The following is a 24009-nucleotide window of genomic DNA, read 5'->3' on the forward strand; positions in this document are numbered from 1 at the left end:
AGCGCACGGCACAGTGTTCCCCCCACGGCCCCCATGCACGCCGGGACCGCAGCAGAGTCCCCTCACCGCCTCCCCGGGACATGCCACAACCCCTCAGGGACACAAACGGGGGACGGGCCACAGGGTCCCCCCGCACGCCCCTGGCTCCCTGGCAGGGGACACCTGGGGGACACCCGCAAGCCGGAGGCAGCCCCACACACACACCCCCGGGGAACGACAAGGCCCCGCCTCCCGCTAGGCCCAGCCAGGCCCCCGCGCTCCGCGGCCCAGCCAGCGTCCCCCGCCCGGACAACGGGACCGCTGCTCATTAACCCCTCACTCCCCTCCAGTCGCTCACCCGCCGACCCGCGGCCCCGGCGGCCCCCGCCTGCGCTCCGCTCCGCGCCGGCCACCCCCCCGCACCGCGCCCCGCCCCCGGCGGAAGACCCGCCGCTTCCGGCGCCCGCGCCCGCCGCGGAGCACGCCGGGGCCGGTAGTGTGCGGGGCCGGCGCCGCTGCCGCCATGTGCGCGGCAGTGTCCGCCGGCCGTGGGCGGGCGGCGGCCACCCGGCTCAGTAGAGCCCGGGGTGTGGCTGGAGGTACGGGGAGGGGTGCTGGCCGGTGCTGGCAGGCCGGCCTTGGGACGGGGAGGGGGGCCCGGGGGGTCTGCAAGCTGGGGGGGAGGGTCCGCCCAGCCGGGGGGCTGGAGCACGGGGTCCTCGTCACATCCCCCTTGGGGTCCGGGATGCGGCGGCTGCCCTGCCTGTGGCGCCGGGTGGTGGCCTGGGCGTCTTGTCCCTCTGCAGCCTGCTGCGTGTTTGGGACCCGTCCCCGTAGGTGTGACACGCGTGTCCCCACCTGATGCCCCCTGCTCCCCGGGTCCTTCCCAGCCACTCCTCGCCCCGCGGCTGGCTCCCCTTAGGGGTGGGTGGACTTGATGCGTTGCTGCTCGGAGTGCGGGCAAGACAAGCGCAGCCCTGGCTGGAGTCCCCGGGGCTGGTTGCCTGCACACTGGGCCCCGGTGGGAGACAAGGGCTTCTTTCCCCTGGCTGCAGCCTGACGGTCTCTGGCCCATCTCTTGCAGTGAGCCAGGCCCAGGGCACAGCCAGCATCCTGAGGCGCAGCAGGAGGAGGAAGAATGTCGCCATTGCGTACGAAACTGGGCTGGGGGATGGCACTGAGCAGGGGGCAGCTGAGCCCCAGAGACCACGCTGGGAGCCAAAGGACTGGAGGCAGCAGCTGGAGCGCATCCGGGAGATGAGGAAGAACAGAGATGCTCCTGTGGATGAGATGGGAGTGGAGAAGTGTTACGACAGCAGCGCTCCTCCACAGGTAACAGCACCTGCTGCCCTGCTCTGCCAGGCAGACACATGAAAATGCAGCCAGTTTCTGGAGCCCCCTGGCCTCCCTCATCCTCGTGTTGCCCCTGGATATGTCCCACTTTGAACAGAAAAATAAATGTGGGCCATGCCAGGACTCCGGGCTGGGGTTGGTCCCACAAGAGGCTGCTGCAGAAGCACGTGAATGAGAGAAACTGCACATCCTGCTAAAGGAGGAGAGTCAGCTGCTGCCTCTCTGGCATTGGGCTTGTTGGCTTCAGACAGCCGTTGTGAAATGGCAGGGGGTGTTTTCTGAGATGTTCTCCGCTCGTATTCACCCCATGCAGAGCATTAGAGACCAGCAAACACAGCTGTGAAAGGTCCTTGTCCTCTGCTTAAACGGCTGCCAGAAGTGTTAGCAGGCTGAATCAAGAGCAGGAGCTGAGGCAGACACGGGAGGATTTTGGACCTGGGCGTGAAAACCCTGAGTATGTATTATGGCAGTGCTGTCTTCTGGGACAGGCTGGCAGGTCACGAAGGCGTGTCCCTTTTTTCTTAAAAATCTTGATAGGAGTCCAAATAAACTATCCAGCAAGATGAATCTGCAATACAGAGGAAAAAACAGTATGGAGAAAAGGCAAGGGGGGGCAGGAAAAAACTTTCAGGCTGCTGTTATGGTTTTCAGAGCCGTACATACGCGTAGGTTGGCTTCCTCCCCTCTTGTGGTCCACTTTTAAGGAGGTGCTGGTTGAAAGGAAGGGCCATGCTGGGATGGCACTGTGCTGGGAACACAATCAAAGCCCCCAAATGACACCTCCCTCTGAGGGGATCATCCGCATCAGTACAACAAACAAAGCAGAGCGTGGCACTGGGACCTGGGGCTGCAGGGCTCTGCTGTCCGTGCACAGCACTGGTGTGGGAACGTGGAGATAACCCACCAGCAGAGCAGCAGGAATCCTGTGCTCCACAGCGACCTGTCGGGCTCTGAGGGAGGGGTCTCTGTCCTCATTGCTGGCATCGTGCCTTGGGCTTGGATCCCTGGGGGGAGAGCAGTTGGCTTTGACTCCAGGTTCAGACGGTGTCACACGCTCTGCAGCCACGTGGGCTGACACCAGGAACAGCTGTGGGGCCGGGGGACCACGGTGTACAACACGGAAATAACTTCTCAAGGGAAGTGGGGTTGTTGCTTCCAAGAAAAAGTGGATATTGTAACTCTCAGCACACACCAGTGCTCCTCACACGATTACCTACTTCCATGTGCTCAGAGATTCCTGCTGTTCCTGCGGTTTTGTACACTTATTTGTAAGAGAGCTGGAGGAAGAATTGTATCCTGGGTCAGCCCAGGTTAGTTGCATCATTTTCCTCCTTCTCTTGGGGACAGCATTAGATCTGGGGAAATACCAGTTGAAAAATAGGGTGTGAATGGTCTGGGCTAAACCTTGCATGGCAGCATACAAAGAGCTTCTGGGGTTTGTGCTTCATCTCCGAGTCTCTGTCATCCCAGTTCTTTAGACTGGGTTTTGTAAGGAGCTCATTGGAGCCAGAAACACCCAGTTCCTACTGAAGCATAGTAGGAAAGGGATGGAATTTTCAGAACCAGCTTTAGAGCAGAAGTTGCATGAAAAATTGTTGGGCATTTTTACTTGTACGTCCCATGGGGTCTCCTGAGAATCCCATCATCAGGAAAAGCTTTGTCTGGCCTTTTGAGGCAAAGCACTGGCATCTTTGGCTATGAGATCCCAGCGGACAGTAGCTGCTCTCTGCCCTTGTACACACGCTGACTGCTTAGATTGAAGGTGTTTCTTTTCTCCCTGTATTGTGTGGTGGAACTAAAAGGTCATGGATTATTTCTGTTGCAGCCTTCCAGTCTCTTACAGATGGATATGGCTGAACCAGGGTGGGTCCGTGTTACGCACTAGACTGGATGGGAGAACCAAGACCTAAAGGCAGCTGGATCCTTGCAGACATCTGAGGGTCTCTCACTGTCTCCTTCTCCCCAGGTTATGCGCTACCAAGTTCTGCTGTCACTGATGCTGTCCAGCCAAACCAAGGACCAGGTGACATCGGCTGCTATGCTGCGCCTGAGGCAGCACGGCCTCACAGTTGACAGCATTTTGCAGATGGATGATGCGACACTTGGACAGATCATTTACCCTGTAGGATTCTGGAGGGTGAGTGCAGGATCAGGGCAGCACCCATCGTGGGTGAAACCCCTTCCGTGGTCCAACATCCCCATGTCAGAGACAGCTCAGTGGCCCAGGAGAGGAGTGCCAGGCAGGTGCAGGCTCCCGTACTCAGGCCAGTCGCTGAGCTGATGGCAGGTGATGAAGGCAGGAGGTGGGTGCACACCAGCCCTGCTCCTGAGAGACACACCTCCAGCTGGAGTTCGCCTGTGCCCTGCCCAGTGCTGATCTGTCCCCTGGAGCCAAGCTGAAGCCTGCTATTTTACGCCAGTTTTAGCAATTTGTATTCACAGCAGGATTGTTTGCTGCAGTGCCTGGGGTGTGCAGAGGAGGTTACAGCTAATCAGGTCTTAGCATTTTGTTTTCAAGGAGAAATCAAAGATCTCTCTCTTTTTTTTTCCCCTCTACAAACTCCAGCGTGTGGCCTCACATGTAGCATATGCTCAGGAATGGTTTGTTTTCTGAACTGTGTGTCTGTTCTCCTGTATTGGAGGGCAACTTGGATTTTCTGCCTTTCCCCTTGGTTTTCCAGAACAAGGTGAAGTACATAAAGCAGACAACAGCCATCCTGAAGCAGAAATACGGGGGTGACATACCAAGAACTGTGGAGGAGCTGGTAAAGCTGCCAGGAGTTGGACCCAAAATGGCACACTTGGCCATGAACATTGCCTGGGACAGTGTGTCTGGAATAGGTAGGTCAGACTGTATTTTCCCCATTCCTTTCCTAAATCCTGCCTGATCCTTTCTCTGGGCAGAGGGGAAGCATTGCAGCTGAGTAAACTGCCTGCCTCAGGAGCCTCAGTTTAGTCATCTGTAGAGTATTTGGGTGGGTGAAAGATGTGACCGTTGACCACTCTCAGAAGATGAGTTGATACAGGATTTAAACATGGATCCAGCTACTGGTTTTTCCCCAAATTCAGTAGTGCAAATCCACAAGGGCAGTCCCTTCGTCCCCTCAGATGCTGCTAAGCAGTGTGAGTGTTGCTTAAGTTGGGTAGGCATCCAAAAAGATGTGCTGGCAGAATAACCCTTTGAAATCTCTTTGGTGGCAAGTGAGAGGTGGTAGGTGTCGAGCGACCCACACAGCTGCTCGCTCAGTCCCCCCACAGCAGGAGGGGGAGAGAATCAGAAGAGTAAAAGTGAGAAACTCGTGGGTTGGGATGGACTCAGTTTAGCAGGTGAAGCAAAAGCCAGCCAAGGGATCCATTCCCCAGGTCCCTGTGATTTGGGGGTAGTTGTAGGATAGTCTGAGGTGACTTTTGTTCCAGAGTTTCATCTGTTAAATAAACTTTTGTTTGCCAAGCTGTAAGAGGACAAAAGCAGCACTTAGTCAAAATTACCATTGCAAGGGGGTAGTTCATCATGGGCTGTAGACAGAAGTGGTCTCTGGCAGTAGCTGCAGAATTTCTGATCTGGTTTAGGTCCTGTGGCTGGGTGACAACAGGTACATGTGTTTATTTACCCTGTTTGGTGAACAGGGAACGTAGGAGAAGTCTGTGTTGGAGAGGGGCCTAGGCCACACCTAGGGCAGGTTTGCTCCCAGAGGATGCTCATCTGGGGAGCAGGGTGCTCGTTTTGGGAGCACAGAGGGAGAGAGTGTGGCTGGCTGCAGAGCTGCCTGCAGCAGCCTGCAGATGGGGCTGGACCATCGGCTGCAGGGTCCCAGCAGGCTGCGGGCCCCTGGGGACAGATTAATATTCCAAGTGTATTTGCTGCTTAATTGAGGAGCTCTGGGAAGTCCAGGAATGGTGCCACCTGATGAATGACTGCTGCTGGAGCCAGCACACAGCCCAAGGTCAGCACAAGGCGGCAGCTGCCTCCTGCAGCCCCACCAGTGACCAGCAGCAGCACGAAATGTGGCTTTTGCACTAGATTCGACAGCACTTGGGGTCTGTTCTCTCCCTGCTGTGGGGGAGGGAAGTCTAGAGGGAGCCAAACTAGCCAACTGTTTTCCAAATAATTGTGTGCTCAGTTTTGATTTAGGAGGCAAAGTCTCAGTCTTCCTGTTTACAGCAGTTTCCTGGGTTTTGCCCAATTAGCCATAGAGACAGGTTTATCGCTGCTGATCTAACAATAATACACTTTGCATTCAGAGCTTTTTAGCTCAAAGCACTTTATAAACATTCATTTGAGCTCACAGCCCCTCTTGTGTTGGTAGGTATTATGAAATGTGTTTTCCATCTGGGTAAACTTAAGGGGCAGAGATTGCAGCTTACGTAACGTCAGCTGAGACTCAGGGAGGAAGAGCCCCTGGGACAGGCTGCCCTGCTGGATCAGAGCATGCAAAACCTTTGAAGGAAGGCTGGGTCAGGTCGTGTGAGCGTGTCGCTGGCTGCGTGGGGGGGGGGGGGAGATACCCCTCTTGCTTTTGGCTTGGGGCCTAGGAGGAAAGCAGCCTGTTTGTTCTGCAGTGAGCCTCCCCCCTCCTGTTTCATCTCCCTGTTCCTGCTGGCTGGCAGAACCCTGTGCAGGGTAATGTACCTGGTGTGCTGTGCTGGGCAGGTCTTGGCTGTGCGCTCTCCCTTCAGGTGTGTCTGCCCCCACCTAAACTCTGGGCTCTCCTTTCCTAGCTGTGGACACCCATGTGCACAGGATCACAAACAGGCTGAAGTGGGTGAAGAAGGAGACCAGATACCCCGAGGAAACTCGGGTAGCGCTGGAGGACTGGCTGCCCAGGTAAGGCCTGAGACTGCAGCTTTCTTCCCATCAAGCCCCTTGGACAGCTGCAGAGGCCATGTCTGCGCAGTCCTGCTTGCAGCATTTTCAGAGACTGCTCTGTGGGTCCCTCCTCTGGTCTGCAGGTCTTTCTCCTTTCCCAGAGAGCTGTTGGCAGCTGCAGCATCTCAGCTACTTGGTGTTTTCTGGCTATCAGATGTATCAACCACCACCAGTGCAGCCAGGTGCCTGGAGGCCTTGATGCCCAGTTCTTGCCTTGACAAGTTTACCGTGACCCAAGCCAGGTCCTTTTCTACACAGGACCCTGCTGAGCCTAATGGCCACAGCAGTATCAGTCCATGGTTGTATTCTGGCCTTCACTGGTGCTTAATCTTCAGGATCAGATGCCAGCTGACAGGTACTCTGTTGTGTCCCCACACCTGGTACATGCTGTAGCACAAGAGAACAACCAGAGGCACTTCATGTGTCTGTCCTCTGCTCCTCACCCCAGTTCAGAGGATCAGGAGAGGTTAGGAGAGCTGGTCTTAGCAGGAGGCTGGAACCTGCCTCCAGGCACCTTGGGAAGCCAGGAACAGGCAGTAGGAAAAAGTGGGCTGCTCTAGCCCCTCCAGGCAGCTGTATAGGAAAGGTTATGTTTTTCCTCTCACTGCAGGGATCTCTGGAGGGAGTTAAACTGGCTCTTGGTGGGCTTTGGCCAGCAGACCTGCCTGCCTGTGAACCCACGCTGTAACGAGTGCCTCAATCAAGACATCTGCCCAGCTGCTAAGAGATGCTGAGTGATCATCCAGCCTTCACAGAGCAGCAAAGCTGCTTCAGCCCAGCAGCTGCCCAGAGCTGAGCCCCAGGAAAGCTGTGCTGTGCACGGGGCTGGCTGTGTGACTGCAGGGAAACTGGAGACTGCTGCAGCCAGCTCTGCATCTCTGGGGAGGGAGCAGCCGCTGAGCTCTCCAGAGGAAAAAGGGTCTTTCACAGCCCTGCAGCCCTGCTGTGTCAGTGCTAAAGGCTCCAGCCCCTGTGTGAATGCCTGAGCATGCCCTGGCAGCACAGCTGGCTGTCCCATGTCAGGAGTAGCTGGAGAGAAATGCTTTGTCCTATGCAACTTGCTGCTGCTTGTAAGTACTCCTTGAATAAAGGTGGTGGTGGTGGTTTTTTTCCACCTGTGAGGTTTGCTGGCATCTGTGCAATGCAGGGCAGGGGGAGGAGAGCAGGACAGGCCTAACCAAAGAGTGAGACCATAGCAACCAGCCCTGCCAGCAAGAGCCAGCAGCATGTAACCTGCCAAGGCTCCTGCCTAGCCCGGGCAGCGAGGGGCACGGCTGTGAATAGGGTACAGCTGCAGCCTCTGAGCCAGCACAAGTGGCCTTTGGGTCCTGGTAGCAGAAGAGCTGGTGGTGGGGGTGAACACAGAGCATGGGGTGCAGGAGACAAGCCAGCAAGGGTTACAGTGCCCAGAGGAACCAGGCTACTGTGTGCCTCAGGAGCTGACAGAAGGGACACCACCACTGTCTGTGTTTTGTTCTTCAAAGAAAGGGCAGCACTGACTTCACTGTGGGGCTTCAAAGGGATAATTTCAGCTACCCTTTAAACAGGCAGGAGGAAGCAAAGTTTATAATGTGCTAAAGAAGGCTGTAATTCTGCCCTGAAGTTCCCTACCAAACAGATGAGGAACTAGCAAATCAGTACTCAGTACATGGGAAAACAAAGTTTATTACTGACATTACAGTGTACATTATGTTTTTACAATGCAGCTGACAGCCTTATACTTCATTGATTTTCTTTTTTTTCCAAGTTAAATGTACAGGAACTGAATAATTACTACTGAGCTACAAGATGTCAGAAATACAGTAAGTGCTTTAACCAGGAGCAGTTTCCATGGACTAAGCAGAGATTAAGATTTTTTTTAAATCTTACCAGCACAGATTTGCACACCTGATTTCTTTTGATCTGCATTCAAAACTACATGTTCTTTCCCCCTGCCCTCCCCTTGACTACAGTGGTCCCATCTTGAATGAGAAATAGGGTATTTACAGACGTGTCTTTGCTCTCTGACATGCATCAGAGTGTGGCATTCAGGTCAGTGTAATGGGGAATGCTCTGCCCTGTGCAGACCAGGGCTCTGCCTGGAGTTTGGCTGTGCAGGCATGGGAAGCAGTGTGCATACCATGCAAAAGAAGGGCTCCTGATTTATAGAAGCAAAATATTTTGGGGACCAAGAACGCAGCAGGTAACTGTCTTCAAAGTGGGGTAAGGAAGAGGTGTCTTCTTAATGGCAGAGTCCTGGAGAGGACACAAACCTCTCTGCATCCTGAGCCATCATCCCACTGCCAATCTTATCACCAACAGCCACATACCTGCACCAGGTTCCTCTCCAGCATCATTATTTTCAACCTGTTCAGCCCATTGACATTCCTAAAAGATAACTTTCATAAAAGAGAACTCATCTCCATCACCCCTGAAGCTTTCCATGCTCTCAGGCCAGCCAGCCACAGGCATCAGCAGCTCCCCACCATGAAGCCAACACCCCGACCCGCTGCTGGCCAAGGAGAGCAGTAGATGTTTTAAGGCACTGTTTAGCTCAGTACTTAAGAAATGCACAGCCAGTATGGTGTCTGTAGCACGCTGACTACCCCAAAGGCTGTGGGCTTGTAGCACAGCAGTGCTGGAGTCACACAGCAAAACCACAGCCAGGCATTTTGAAATGGGGAGCCATGTCCAAGGGATTGCTGCCATTTGCTCTTAGCTGGGGAAAGTGGTTTTGTACTCGACTGGCCTGCTGTGCCCAGTCTCTTCCCACTGCTGCCTCAGCATCTGAGCTGAAATACCCAGCTGCCACCCTGGCTGAGTGTGGGAGGGAGGGGGCTGCCCCAGCACAGCCAGGACCCTGCCCTGGTAAAACACCCCCGTCTGCAGTCGGAGAGTGGTGTAGTTCAGCTTAGTCATTTTCCCTCCTTCACGGCCAAAGGCAAGTAATAAAAGAGCTTAAATAGGCTTAATTTATAATGCTTTTAAGATACATTTTTGAGGCTTTATTACCAAGAACAAGGTGTTTCCAAAGGAGGCCACAGAAAGCCAAAGCAGCTGCCCACTCCATCAATCCGCTGCCTGCTTCGTAGCCAGCCCCACGCAGAGCCCTCAGCATCAGAGGACACTCTCCCCACAGCGAGACAGACCCTCAGTGATGCTCCACAGACAAGCATCATCAAATCCCAGCCCAGAAGTAACAAACCAGGGCGGGGACAGGCGCAGATCCTGGCCAGGACCCAGCTCCCAGGCATAGCCACTGCTGAGCCCCACTTCCCAAGCACCAAGCCCGCAGTGAGAGCCCCATGTTCCTCCCAGGAAACAGATGCTGCCTTGTGCTCACTTTCAAGTCTGTCCAAAGGTGTTTTGTAGCATCTCGTGGCTCTTGTCTTCTCTCAAGGCTGCAGGAGCCAGGCTGGCAGCACCACTCCTTGTGCTGTGAGGCAGGACCAGCCCTGCTCCCTGCCTTGCCCTGCCACTCAGGGCTGCATTAACATCTGCAAACAGTGAGGTCTGTGGTATTTGGGCTGCTGGGTTAGGGTTTTGTGTTTAAATCCTGCCCTCTCCCCTCCGCAGAGCTGTCAGGGATGGAAAAGGGACTTTTATTGCTGGGGCAGGAGTCGGTGGTGGGGAAGGAGGTTCCTAAATTAACTGGAAACACATGGGACTTCATTTTAAAAACAAAACAAAACCTTTTTTGTTTCACTTGCAAAGCAAACGGGAGCAATTTACAGTCACTGTCCATTTTCCCATCGTGTGAGTAGTTAATGCAGCAGATGGGGAGCTGGGATGGGGTGCTAGGTACACCCCCACCCCACAGACCCCCACCACACTGGGGGCACAAGGCCATAAGACATTTGCACAGGGGCACAGAGCATCCCACGGGGCTCAGTCTGGGACACCCGCAAAACCAAAACAAACACCCCAAATAACAAAAGAAAAGGTAACAGAAGCCTAAATGATGCAGGGAAGAAAACGAGGGTTAAACTCTTCCAAGTCCTTTCTCACAGGGGAGACGGTGGGCAGCCAGAGCTGGGCTGAAGAGCAAGCAAGAGAAGCAGCTTTGGTCACATTTGTCTTATGAGAATCGCTGGTGAGTAACAATAATAATAATAAAAAATAAAAAATAAAGGACTTTAAAATACGCCTTGTAAAAGCAACCAGTGAAGAGCAGAGCACAAAGCATCTCACGTGGACACTGAAGGACAGGGCGTAGGCACCTCAGAAATGTCCGAGCTGGGGCAGGGGCAGGAGAAGAGCGGACGGCGGCTCCCAGCAGGGCTCAGAAGTTGCTGAAGATCTCCCGCTTCTTGTTCCAGTCCATCTGCGGCGCCCTCTTCTTCACCCGCTTGGCCCGCACCTTCTCCTTGGCCTCGGCAGCCGTCGGGCTCAGGGTCAGCCCGCTCTCCTCAAAGGGGTCTTTCTTCTCTGCGTCCCCATCCTGCGTGGGGAAGGGAGAAACGCTGTCAGCCCGTGGCAGCATTCCCACCACCCCCCCCCTGCACCGCTGCGAGCACGGCCATGGTGTCCTGGGGCATTTCACCCCGCACAGCCACGGCAGAGGCTTCTCCTCCAGCACACACAGAGGTAGGGATGGGTTTTAGAGCAGAGTCAAAGTCCCTCCCCTGTGTGGTGGCTGTGGTTTCGCTGGCAGCAGCATCCCTGTGGCCACTGAGTTAATGACTACACTGCGTTTTGTGGGGGTTGTTGTTCCCCCCCCATCTGAAGAACGTGTGGCTGCCACGGCTGGCAGTGGAAAAGCAGAAACACAAACTGGTGCCAGAGGGAAAACATGCTGTGTAGTCCCTGTATAGTCAGAAAGCAGGGATCAAGGAGCAAGCTGGGTGAGCCTCAGGGCTCCGAGGAGTTGTGGTAAGCATCCCCCCTCCTCACCACCTCTCCATGTTTGCCTGCCCAGGCACCTGCTCACTCCCAGAGCACCCGAGGCAGGGGTGGGGGATGCTGCACTGTGTACCCAGCTGGCCTGCCCAGCAAAGCAGCCATAGGACACTGGTCAGGGCAGTTTCTATTTTGGGATGTGCTTTGAAAAACACGTCTTTCTGCCAGCTTAGTAGAAATACTTTTTAAAATAGGAAAAGGCCCCGTCCTTGCTACAGACACTGTGGCACTGTGTGCCCAGAGCAGAAAGCCAGGGTGCCCCTCCACTAACCACCCCTCATGTTCCCACAAGGAGGTGAAGGACAGCCAACCCTGTCCTCAGTGTACAGCTGACACCTGCCCAAAATGCCTTCACTCCATCGCACCCCTCAAGCCACACAGGTCTGGGAAGCACCATCCCTGTTGGGACTTGGCTCGGTGCTGGTTTCAGTGGGCAGCACACTCCACAGCGGGTGCAAGGTAAAGCTGCTGCTTCACTGATCACACCGGTACCGAGTTCTTTGATCACATCTGTGCCTGAGGCTTTGCCAGCGCCTGTCTCAGTGCTGGGCAGGGCAGAGGTGCCCGAGGAGCCCAGCTCAGGGAGAAGCAGCTCCATCCAGCTGCACTCATGTCATCAGTGCACAAATGTACTGAGCCAAGACCTTCAGTCGTAAGGAAACAGCCTTGTTTCCTTGGTACAGCTTGCCCACTCACATCCCTGCCTGACCACACGTGCAGAGCTCCAGCGATTTCACTGACCCTGATGATAACCACGGACAGGTCTTCCACTGCAGGATCATGGCTCCAACTTTGGTCTGATGAGCAGGCCAGGCTAGGAGCTGGGGGGGCAGAGCCCCAGGCAAATCCCCACCACCACCCCAGAACTCTTTTTTTACTGCAGAGGTGGGACAGAAAATCTCTTCAAACAGCCCTAAGGCGATTCCATGGGAGGAACCACTGTGCTCAGGCACTGGGACACAGCCTGGTTTTCCAAAGGCAGCAGCCATTGGATCAGGACATGTATTATTTAGTGCTCAGTGAGAAACAGAGATGCCAGGCTGCAAGCGTTGGGCCACAGCACCCCGACACAGCTGGTGTTCGAGATGCTTTAGAGGCTCTGGGTGCTCAGAGGAGGCTGTGTGTGAGCACTTGCTCACAGCCATCTCGGGGCAGGCAACAGCACAAGCACCAACAACCAGCAGACACCCCACAGAGCACCCACATGGAGACATTCCTCTGTTTTCAGCAGAGATTCACCCTAAAGATAATTTTTTGAGCACTTTAGAAATCCCCTACTTGTTATCTCAAGAAAGCCCCTGCTAAACTAATGACACCAGGAGAATGCAAATTTGCCTGTGGTGGCTCGTTCACCCTACCCAGTGAAGTCTGGTTCTTCCCTGGCCCTTTGCTGCAGCATCCATCCAGGCTGCACCAGAGAAACAGCCCCAGCCCTGCAGTCACCAAACCCACTCTCCTCCTACATGGAATATAAACCTGTGATAAAGTCACTCTGCTCCAAGCTAAAAGCATTTCAGCTGTTTAAAGCTTTGGCTCGTTTCCGTTAGCAGCCCCTGAACCTCACAGCTCTGCTCCTCCTGCCCTCCCAGCTTTGCAGCCTCACCTCCTGCCCTGTTCCTCCTCAGTATAATTACATTTGAGATCCAAAACTCTTGTAGACATCCTTCCATCTTGCACCTCTCCTTTCACACACGAGTCATAGCCCAGCAAAGTGCCAATTAACTCCCTGACATTACCCCTTGAGCTTCTCCACTGCTCAGTCTGGGGCAGTGCCACCTCCTCCCTGAGGTCCCCATGCCCAAAGGGATGAGCACTCCCAAGTCCTACCAGAGCCAGGAAGGGGCACACACCTGCACCCCTGCAAAACTCACCTGTTAACATGGGATGTCACGCAGCCCCTGGGCAGCTTTTCTGCCTCCTGACAAAGGGCAAAGAGCATCTCCAACAGCAGCTTGTGCTGCTACAGCACCCATCACCCTGAGGGTCCCAAGCCCCTGACCTGAAGGAGTTACTAGTCCATCCCACTGGCCACCTCTGCACTGGAACCAGGAGCTGCCAACAGCTCATGGCTCCATTTCATGCACATCTACAGTGCAAGGGATGAAAGAAAACTCTGGGATTTGCTTGCTGGATGGGCACAGGTGTAGCCAAGTCTGGGAGACAAAGCTGAAAATGCACAGAAAACCCCCCTGGTGCCACGAGGCATGTATGTGCCTACTGCAGTGTCTGAAAGGGAGGGGGAGTTTGGGGGACTTACCTCTGATTCCTTCCCAGGACTTTGAAGGTCGCTGTGAGATGAAGATGTGGATCCTCCATTTAGCTAGAGGAAATTCATATGTTAGTCCAGGTTGCACAAAGACAGAATTAGAAAAAAAAAACAAGAGCCAGGCAGAAAAATGCCCCATGCTGGTGGGAACAGACATCCCAGCCACGCTGGGGGCTGAGAGCAACACCAGGCTCATCCAGGGCCACAGCCTGGAGGGGATGGTGCAGCTGAAGGCACCCTGCATGCACACACCCCAGAGCTCCCTGGATCTGCCACTCTCCCACAACCCCTGTGCCAGCCAAGCGCAGTCCCTGTCCTGACAGCACCAGGCAGCCGCTCACCCCCTCCCTCTGTCACTGGGACCAGAGACTGAAAGGGGCTGAAGCCAGCCTTGTCCAACTCCTAAATCAATGCTCCAGCTGGAAGCCGTTAAGGTCAACCTGCAGCAGTTAAGCTGAGCTAAATGAGTCTGGGGGACATTGTGAGCATCCCTCTTGGCTCCACAGGCTGGCAAGTCATCCCAACAGGTGTAAGTGTGCCAAGTGGGAGCCAAGGAAAGCTGGCATGCCAGGAGCCTGGCCTCTCAGCCCCTGAGCCCTCTTGATCACTCCAACGTTTCCCTGAACTGAGGTAATCTGGGATGCCACTCAGCCACCTCAGCCATCAGGGCATCCAGGAGCAGGCAAGCACTCACCTGAGTCTGTGCAGAGCCGTTTGTCATGGGCTGAGGCACTACACCTATAGACCACATAAAGAAAACACACTGTCAGTATGCTCAGCTGGGACTGCTGGACGCACATCCCAGACAGGCACCCCTCAACATCACCCACCCAGCCATCCCAAGCCTGCCTTCTCCCTCACCCAACTCCACCAGCTCTGCATGTCTCATCTCTTGACTTTGTCCTGTGCTGCTTCTGAGTCCAGGCAAAACTTTGTCCATCCTCCTTGTGCCCTTCTGGAACCAAACTCTTTCCAATTCCCCTGATTTAACTTGATTTCCCCATTTTCATCAGGAAAGAGCACCTCCCAGGAAGGGGACTGAATAACTTCTTTCTGTGAGGTCTCAATTCAGCACACTCTTCTTTTTGACTGTTACCTCATTTTTCTTCAAAAGTTGCTTAGCCAGAAGAAATCTTAAACCAGAACCCAACGTTCTTCACCAAAATCAGCATCTTGTTGGTGTGACAGCAGCATGTGGCAAATAACCCCTTCCCCATGTACCCTGGGCTGGTGGGATTTTTTCCTCACTTCCAACAATTGGCACTAATAATATTCCACATGATGTCAAATTTTATGCCCATGAGCTGCCAGTCACCAGGATCAAGTCACTGCTGAGAGCATTACCATGCCTCATCTGTCCTGGGCTAACAGACGTGTTCATTGTGACAGGATTAATAACTGAATCATGTCGAGCACAGATGCTTCTTGGGGTAAAGAAGCATCACTGTGCATCTCTCCAGCAGAAGACAGTGGTGCAGATGCAGGTCACTGTGTAACCCACATTCCAGTGAAGGAAGAGCAGCATGGGGTACCAAACATGGCTTGAAACTGCAGAAGCCCAGAGCAGTGAATTGCAGAGCTCCAGAGCCATCATCTCCTTGCACCACGTCCAAGCACGGCTGGGCTTTGCAAGGGACCGATCTGGGGGCTGTGTCAGTGGGAGCTGCAGGGATGCCCAGTGCAAACTAGGGCAACTTTGTCTTTAAAAAAAATAACCCCCAATCATCATTTCAAACATGTGCTCATGCAAAAGCCTCAGTTAAGAATTTGGGATTCTTGAGCAGAATCAGGCAGACCCACTTCTCACTGATCTCCGATGAACACGTCAGGACAGCAGCAAGAGCTGGAGAACCAAGGCAGGGGCTTGAGCACCCACCCACTCTCCTCCACGTCCATGGCTCTGGCTACATCCCCCCCACCCAGGGGAACAAGGGCTCCTTTATGGCTCGTGCCAGCAGACAGCTCCTGCCCCAGCTCCTCCTCGAACCGACACGGAGCATCTGACACCGCTGTCGCCCCATGTGCTTCTCAGCATTGTTCAGCCCATGTCTTTGGACAAGTCTCCCCATTGAGTATCCCAGGGAGCTGGGGTGCAGATAAGGAACGGCTGTATTGGGAAACAGAGCTCCCCATTCAGCTGGGGGGGGTGGGACAGGCTGGGGAGCGCCCCGCTCCCTCCCCGTACAGGAGCTGCAGCACAACAGGTCGGGGAGTGGACAGGCAGCTTTCTCTGCCAGATTTCAACAGCAAGGAAAACATTCCCTGCAACAGCCAGCCCTGTGATCACCATGGCATGAAACCCTTCCCCTGCATGCACACAGTGTTTGCTCTGGTGTTTCTCAACCCTCAGGTTCCCTTGCTGGAGCAAAGAGCAGCAGGAGATTCATTGCACTGTCCCCCCTGGGACCCCAGCTCAGCACTGCTCTGCTTCCCTGTTCCCTATGGGTCCATCTGCTTCAACACCAGGCATCTCATCTCCCAGGGTGCAGGTGCTGCAGCCAAAAAACGGAGGGGCCTGAGGAACTGCTGCCAAAAGAGGCTTCTCAGCCCTGTCCAGACAGACCACTCCCATCTGAGCATCCCTCCACAAGCTCATCACTCACCGAGCACCCTGCTCCCCCCAAATCCCACCCCACTCTTCCTCAGCCACTTCATGGCAGCAAGTTCTTAAGTTAATTATTCACTGTCTAAAAATAACAAATTGGGTTTTTGGCTAGATTTCGAAGCATTCTCACTAATTTATAAATATCTGGGTGGTGCTCAGGAAACTACCAAGGGATGAGACAGAAGGGAAACATGACTCTCCCTCACTTCTGAAATCCCACCCATGACACAGTGAGTCATGGGAACGGCATCGTGTCGCTCAGGGAAAGCGATGTCTCACCTTTGGTGTGCTCCTCCGTGGGGGTCACCCCCAGCTTCTTGAAGTAATCGTCTGTTTCTGGGTCCACCACCAGGAGCCTGGCTTCGTTCTCCCTGGACTTGATGTAGGACACCACCTCTGAGTGCCTCAGGCCTTCCACGTTTATGCCATTCACCTGCAAAGCAACGCCATCAGAACCCAAGCCCCTGCCTCCCACAGACTGGTTCCAGCTCACAGACCCCCAGAGCAGCCTCCACATCCCCTAAGCGATGAGATTTATCCTTTTTAATTCCTCTTTGGATCATAGGAAGGCTACAGGCTTGGTCCTTCCCTTCTTGAGCCAGTCACAGCCCCTACCACCCCCCACCACCTCTTCACATCATTGCATGCCTCCGCCTGCATCCCAAACACATCCAGTTGGGATCCACAGCCCCCAGACTCCACCATCCCCTTGCCTACCCACATTCTGCCAAAACACCCTGGCTCCCCTCTCTAATGATTTCCAACTCAGCCTTCACCTTGGATGTGCCCCGGGTATCTCATGCTGCCTACGGGGTGCCCTGTTCCTCAGGTGGCTGCAGCATTGCCACACCATCATTCATCCCTCTGTGATGAAAAGCCACAGGCATCCCACATCCCCCAGTCCCCACGCCTGCTGCACAGACTCATCTTTCCCTTCCCTGCGTGCGAGCTGGGACCTATGGGGGAACGTGATCCTCTGCTCCCGATTGTTTCCCTTCAGCGAGGGGACAATTGTGATCTCAGGGCATTGTTGGTGCTGGGGAATGAATCACCCTTTGTCCCGCCGGGGAAGGTCTCTGAGCAGCCCAGCCCCGTGCTGCTGGACCCGCTTTTGTGTGATAAACTCTTTTCAATGGTCCAGCCCTTCTCTGGCAAAGCTCAACCCACCCTTTGCTGCCCGTCCTGCCTTTGGCACCCAAAGGTGCCTGCCCACAGCACGGCAGAGCAATGCACTAACTCAGCTTGGGAGGAGGGCAGAGGGCTCACTGGTGGCACAGAGAGTACAAGGACCCAAGTAACCTCTGCTTAAAAATAGCTGTTCTGTTAGCACAGCTTTCTGAACAAATCAAAGACTGCTGCCTAGCACAGAAGGGCCTTCGTTAGGAGAATTGGACAGCAGGCATTGCTTGTTTTCCTAAGCTGCACACAGCTAGCTGCATGCTTTGGAGGCATGTGCCTGCTCTCCTGCAGGGCCACAGCTGCCCAGGAGCACCAGCACCAACACGTTTTTATTCTGCCTGCAGACAGACAACTGCCTTCTCCATGCCAGGCCCTGGAGAGCAGAGGACGGTGATGCCAGGAACCAATCCCAGCTGTGGGGTAACCACAATCCAGCTGTGCCCCAGGGAGTGGAGCCACCCCAGCATGGCACTGTCCCAGCAACACCCAGGACACTGCCACCCATCCCACAAAAGTGGGGCAGCAGATGAGGTTGGTCCTGACCCAGCCATGGACCCTCTTGCTGCAGAGTCAAGCTTTGGAGCAGGGATGAGTGACCACCTCCTCGAGACTGTGCTGAGGCTGTCAGGGGGCTGGAGACACCCCACAGCCAGGCATGACCCAGGGGAGGCAGCTGCTGGTCCCCACCGCAAGGGACAGGACAGGTGAATGCTGCAGGGCCTGAGCGGAGCCATCACCAAACTTTGGGTTCCCGTTTGCGTTACAAGTGCCTGAACAGTAACCTGGGGCAGAAGCAGGTCCTGAAGGCCAGCACATGTCTGCAAGGGGTGGGACAGGAAGGCAACCCTTTCCCCAGGCTTTGCACCTCACCAGCAACCTCAGCTGCCAACTTGTAACCCCTCTTTGTCCCTAGCAGCATCCTCCTGCCACTCCAGGTCACGCTGATTCATGCCCAGCGCTCAACCAGGGTGAGCTTGGCCCAGCGACACGAGGCTGCTCTCCCCCCACCCCAGCAGGGCTGGGGACATCAAATATTTATCAAAGCCCCAAAGAGCAGGTACGGAGGGGATCAGGTTCCCCAGCTCACCGGCTCACCCCTCACCGCTTTGTGTGTGGCCGGTGCTCTGCCAAGCACCCATAAATAAATAACACCACGCCTCGCCGTGACACCGCGCTGCCGGGAGCCGCCGCCGCCCCACTCCCAGCCCCACGCTGCTCCCAGCATTAAACTTTCAGGTGCTGGGAAGAGGCAGCAGCAGCTCCCATCATCTGGGAAGCGATTATTCACGGGGCGAGAAAGCAGGCGAGCGCTTCGGTCGTCGTGTTTCCCCAACTCGCCCAGCTCGGCAGGATGCAGGCACCTGCTTCTAGGAGCACAAAGCCCTTCCCTCTCATGAGCCAGGGCTGAGAGCCACAGCTTGCTCTCCACAGGAGGGTTTTTGGGGTTCACCCTCCTGGGGAAGGGCCACCCTCAGCATGGGACACCCGTATGCTCCTGCAGTGCAGAAGTAAAAGGCATGATGGCTGCTGTGCCTGGGGTACAGGCTTCCAGATCAAGCCCTGCCTGTCCCTGTGCCCTGCCCAAAGCGCAGGCGGCTCTCATGGGGACCCTCAGCCTTCAGGAAAATGCAAGACAACCAAGCTGAAGAGAGAGTGGTTCCCAGACACATCTATACTTGCACTGTCTGGCACTCCATGACCAGGAGCTGCTTGCAGGAGCAGTTTCTCCCTTGTCCTTTACAGACAGAGCCTGCAGCAGCAGCATCTAGATTTCAGCTCTGGTTTTAATGAGCTGCTGAAGGACCACAAAGCCTCTGCTTACACACCCACATCCATCTTGGGGCTCTGTATTAGAGGAATGTGGGCTCAGATCTGATGGAAAAGCTCAAGGGATGGGGGTTGGTTCCAGCTTCAGGATTCCCAAAGGTCCCACCATTCCTACTGTCCCTCTCCCCACCTGTGAGATAGGGACAGGACCCAGCTGCTCCTGCCCACCCGGGCAGGACTGAACATCCCTGTGCAGCACAGGCTGAGGAAAGGCTCCCTGGGAAGGGAAGGTGCTGAGCACCTGCAGCATTACCTCCACCAGCCGGTCCTGGGGCCGCAGCCCTGATCTGGAGGCAGGTGAGTCGGGGTCGACCGAGCGAATGAACTGCCCCGGCCGGGACTTCTCACTGTGCAGGTTGAAGCCGTAGCCATTGGGGCCCTTCTTCAGGTGGCAGAGACGTGGGCACAGCTCCTTCTGTCCGTTTAAGTCCTGGGTAAGAGAGGAAGGGGGAAGACAAAATGATGAATTTCTGGGTTTGCTCTAAGGCAGATGCAATCATAAATAAAGTTGCCAAGGAAGCGCCGTATCTGCACCCCGTCCTCCCGCTCCCCTGAGCGGGGAGGGCTTAACAAATGCATTTCCTCTCATTGAGTCTATTTTAGAAAATCAATTGTCCAAAACCATTCCTGAAGAAATTAAAACAAAACAAAAAAGTGCATTTCCTTCATCAGAGGCTGCCCAGATAAAATCCCCCCCCACAGGCAGAGACCCTCCCCAGCAGCAGCTGAGCCCCACGCCTGCAGCCACAGTGGGAACCAAACCCGAGAGCCCAGGCAGAGCGCACAGACTCACCAAGACACTATGTTAACCTTAGTTATTTATTTAAGGCAGTGCCATGCCCTTGGTCCCGGTGACACTGACACCACCCATGGGTATGATCAGCTCCCAGCAGAGGGGCTCCAGGGTGATGAACCCCCAACACCTGACTGCTCCCCACAGCGTGGAAAGGCTGAGCTCACTGTAGGATGAACAGTACAGGAGCACATCAGGAGTTCAATGCTTTTCCCCCCACATCCCAGGGAAACTACAGCTCTTCAGGGGAGCAACAAACACCAGCTTTTCCCCAGGTCTGTGGGATGCAATATGCTCCCTCGGACATTGCTCTCCCCACGGCTCCTTCCCAGCCCACGCACGGGGAGCGCTGGCTCCCAGCACAGCCCCGTGCTCCCAGTGAGAGCAGCCTCAGAGATACAGCTTTGTGTTTTCATCTGTGGTTTAGGGAAAACACCCCCTGGGGCTGAGTTTTAATCTTTCATTAAAAGAAATACCACTCCCCTCCTGCTAACAGGCTTTTTTCTTCTTCCCCAGATCACATTTATGGTGAAATCTCTTACAGCCTTTCCCTTTCCAGTTAAAAACCCACGCAGCAATTTCCTCCACACTCCTGTCTTCGCCAAAAGGTACAGTGAACCACCAAACCTGCACCCCCTCCCTTCCTGCTGCATGCCTGGGGATGTCCTTCCTCAGACAGCTCAGGGCTCCTACACACCGTGCTGGCTTTGTGCTCGACCTGCCTGTGCTGGCAGCTCCCTGGAGTTACCCCAGCACCTTGGGGTTATCTCTGTAGAACACCTCAATGTTGCCCAGCAGCCACTTCCTCTCCAGAAAGGGCTGTGGGAGCTGAGGGCACCCACAGCTGATGCCCAGGAGACCTGGCCTGGCCAGCACCCATGTGGGCAGCCCCCAGGGACAATGACAAGGGGCTCCAGCTGCAAATGAACCCTGTGTGGCAAGAGCCAGAGAGCCTAAGGAGGTTTCCCAGTCCCTGTCCCCAGCTGGTTCCCCACATCACAGAGCTCAGGATCCCCAGGGCACAGGGAACCAGCCACCGCCTGCACCGAGCACAGGCACCACCAGTCACACCCAGGGGGGGTGACACCACTGCTGCTGACAGGGCACAGAGCCCACAGATGGATAAACACACATAATCCCAACCAGAAACACCCACTTCATGGCACAGAGCCCCGTGCTGCAAGCTGTGAATGTAGCCACAACACAAGCAGGGGCTCTGGACACCCCCACCCCTGCACAGGGTTTAATGCAATGGGATGGGACCTGTGGACAGGGTGAGGAGAGGCAGAGCCCCACCGTGACTGCTTCACCACAGAGGAAACTCCCCCTGGTCCCATCCAGCACTCACTCTGACCCCACACGCTCACTGGGATGTAAATAAATATCCCAGCACAGCTCTCCTCGAGCTGCTGGTGAAATGCTCAAGCTGGTGGGGCTCCTGATGGGTCGGAAGCATTCAGGGGACGACTCGTGTGACTGCAGCCTTCATCCATACGTGGCCCTTTCTCAGGAATATAAATGCAAAAAAGCAACTTCTCCCCCTCCCATCGCTTCAGGGTGCATCTGCCCAGTGCAGCTGGCCACACCAAACTGCCTCCTCCATGTCCTCTGCAACTTGGGTCATCACAGTGAGCTCTTCCAAACACAGCTCCCATGTGGCTGACAGCTCAAATCTCCCTGGGCTCCCAGCCCTGCTGAACCCCAAAGCTGGGGATGAGAACAAACCCCTCCCCAGGGCCAAGCACTGGCAGCCAGCAACCCCCAGCCAAAGGAAGAGCTGGAGCTACACCCACCTGCACCCATCTGCTCCCACCTGTGCCCTCTGATGTCGAGCAACAATACCAGTCCCAAATCCTATGGCAGGGGGAATTCTGTCCATGTCTGCAGTGCCCACAGAGCACAGAGGCTGATTGGTGCAGCCTGACCATCTCCATCCCAACATCTGGGAAGAAACAGGGATGCGAGATGGCCAGTCCTCACTGGAGCCCAGATCAGAGCTGCTCTGGCACAGGAGGGACACGTTGGCCACCATAGTCCTTGGGGGCAGAGGACCAAATTCACAGAAACACAGAGTGTTAGGGGTTGGAAAGGACCTCTGGAGATCATCTAGTCTAACCCCCCCATGAGAGGTGGATCACCTAGAGCAGGTCACACAGGAAGAGCCCAGGAACGCCTTGCTGTGTCTAAGTGGGGATCGACCCACTTGCAAAAGGAGACTTGACACTTGGCAGTGACTCCATTTCACCCTTGTAACTTTTATTACCAGATGAAACCCAGTGGTCAGTCAGCACACCATGAACACCAGAAGAGCTTCTCCAGTGTGTTCCAAGACCTGGCTGACCACTGCAGCAGCTCTGATTCCCACATTGGTGGGAATGGGTCCTCAAAAAGCACTCGAGCTTGCTTGGGCCAGCTGCAAGCTGTAACTAGGTGTTTACAGACATTAACCAGGCAATACAGTGGTTTATTTTTACAAGAAGTGTGGATGGAGCTGCAAGAAAAGCCTTACCAACTGCTCACACGCACACGCTGCAGCTGAGCTTGGGAGGCACAGGGATGCTACCAGGACAAGTTTTGGAGGAGAAGAGACCCACAGACACCTGTGTGGGGAGAGGCTCTTAGCATCAGACACCCCAACAAACAGATTTGTTCTTAAAAAGTGAAAAGTCACCAGTGTGACATCCAATGATGGCTAAAAGCAGCTCCTGCCAGGACAGGGCAGGGCTCCCAGAGAGCTTCAGCTACCTGCTCAGCAAAAGCCAGCCCAACCTGACCAGGACCAGACCCTCTGCCCGCTCTGACCCCGTACTTGCATCTGCAGATTTAGCAGGCCTGTGTTTTTCCCATGGCCCTGGAGCAGTCAGATCACCCTATCTGCAAATATTTCCAGCCTGCCTCTGAGTTCTTCAAAACCCGAAGAAAACAGGAAATGATTCAATCGGCCAAAGAGGGGTCAGATCCGCGCGACCTTAAAGGATGCACGGGACTAGGAAAAGGGGGAACATCTCACAAGCAGAGTGGAACACGTCTGGGATCACCTATTCTTGTTTAGAAAGGATTTATTTAATTTTTTTAAGCTATTTCCACAGGGTCAGAGCTCTGACAGCAGCACAAGAGCACCAAGAAAACCACCTGAAGGTGCCCAGCTGCCATCCCAGCGCAGGGATCCCAGGGGCTTGGCAGGCAGCTGCAGGGGGAGTGCAGGGCCAGTCCCTCTGATTTCAGGGAATCCCCTGGGATCGCCACTGAAATCAAATTACTCAGTAAACAAACCACACAGGGGAAAGCTGTGTCTGCAGGATCCCTTTGGCTGTGAGGGTGGTAACCGGTGCCATGTCCTGCGTGGCCTTGCTCCACTTTCACCACAAAATCTTGCATCCGAGGTCCTTAACTGAAATAAATTCAAGATCTTTGTTTTAAAAATAAATAAAATCCCAGTTCAGCATCTGCTAAGAGCAGAAATCCTTAGGCAAAACTGCTTATCCCCCCCCAGAGATGATCCAGGGCTTTCACTGGACTCTTAAACCTCCCAGCTAACGCAATCCTTGACCACTGGAAAAAAAAAAACCCAACACCCAGGTCTTAGACCACAACTCTGCAAAGCCCCTCTCTGGGATTAAGCAAAGTCCCCTTGCTTCACCCCAAGCCAAGCACAGGCTCACAGACTTTGCACTTACGTGCTCTGTTCACAGGGAACCGCCACATCTCTTGCCAGCTCTGCTATTTATTTTCTTTCTGACCGGTGCCAATGTTTCCCTGGTTGTGTTCTGGGAAGATATTTCCTAAGCTCCCAAGGGAATCTGGCCTTTTGTGAAACCAAAACTCTGCGATGAAGCGTTCCCAGTAACAGCAGCACGTTATCTGGGCTCCCCAGAAACCTGCCAAGCGCTCACCCCTGCAGAAACACTTTGGTGCTGCTCTGGAGGAGGCTTTGCCAGCCTTTCACACCCCAAGAACATAAAAGCCAGGCTGGGTAAGTTGGATTCACACACATACTGGGAAGCCAACAAAAAAATAACAGCAATACTGTTTGTCTATTTGCACGCAGAAGACATTGCACATTAAAAAACCTGCCAATGCAAGCAATGACCAGTGGCCACTAATTCACTAAACTGGATGAAGAAGCAATGGCATGCCACACTCCAGCCACAAGCACTCCCATCCGTACCCATCCACAGGTACATGTGTGCAGATAAATGCTGCCTGGACGATGAGCTGTGCTGCCACAGCACTCCCAGAGCTGCTGCTCGGGGCAAATCATC

The 24009-nt window shown here is 54.7% G+C and overlaps 2 protein-coding genes across 2 annotated transcripts in view; one reads left to right on the forward strand and one right to left on the reverse strand.

Annotated features, from left to right (window-relative positions):
- The first annotated feature begins 484 nt into the window (after positions 1-484).
- NTHL1 (nth like DNA glycosylase 1) lies at positions 485-7313 on the forward strand. The gene is made up of 6 exons (XM_084271064.1): positions 485-578; positions 1064-1311; positions 3299-3469; positions 4014-4173; positions 6052-6157; positions 6810-7313. The coding sequence occupies exons 1-6, from the start codon at positions 503-505 to the stop codon at positions 6931-6933; spliced, it is 885 nt and encodes a 294-aa protein (XP_084127190.1). The 5' UTR covers positions 485-502; the 3' UTR covers positions 6934-7313.
- Positions 7314-7844: 531 nt separating this feature from the next.
- The window catches only part of NHERF2 (NHERF family PDZ scaffold protein 2), a gene marked incomplete at its 5' end in the record, with an annotated part of 38874 nt that continues 22709 nt past the window's right edge, over positions 7845-24009 (reverse strand). The window contains 5 exons of the mRNA XM_084270968.1: positions 7845-10619; positions 13335-13397; positions 14038-14081; positions 16228-16381; positions 19208-19384. Of these exons, the coding sequence (XP_084127094.1) occupies positions 10461-10619; positions 13335-13397; positions 14038-14081; positions 16228-16381; positions 19208-19384 (597 nt within the window). The 3' untranslated portion in view covers positions 7845-10460. The remainder of the gene's footprint in view (positions 10620-13334; positions 13398-14037; positions 14082-16227; positions 16382-19207; positions 19385-24009) is intronic.

Source organism: Gallinula chloropus (assembly GCF_964237585.1).
Source record: "Gallinula chloropus genome assembly, chromosome: 15".
Lineage (NCBI taxonomy): Eukaryota > Metazoa > Chordata > Aves > Gruiformes > Rallidae > Gallinula > Gallinula chloropus.

Excerpts from the sequence above, each read along its gene's own strand:
- NTHL1 (XM_084271064.1), top strand. The coding sequence starts at position 503 with ATGTGCGCGGCAGTGTCCGCCGGCCGTGGGCGGGCGGCGGCCACCCGG. Across the intron at positions 3,470-4,013 it reads ACCCTGTAGGATTCTGGAGG|AACAAGGTGAAGTACATAAA; the intron begins GTGAGTGCAGGA and ends TTGGTTTTCCAG. Across the intron at positions 6,158-6,809 it reads CTGGAGGACTGGCTGCCCAG|GGATCTCTGGAGGGAGTTAA; the intron begins GTAAGGCCTGAG and ends CTCTCACTGCAG.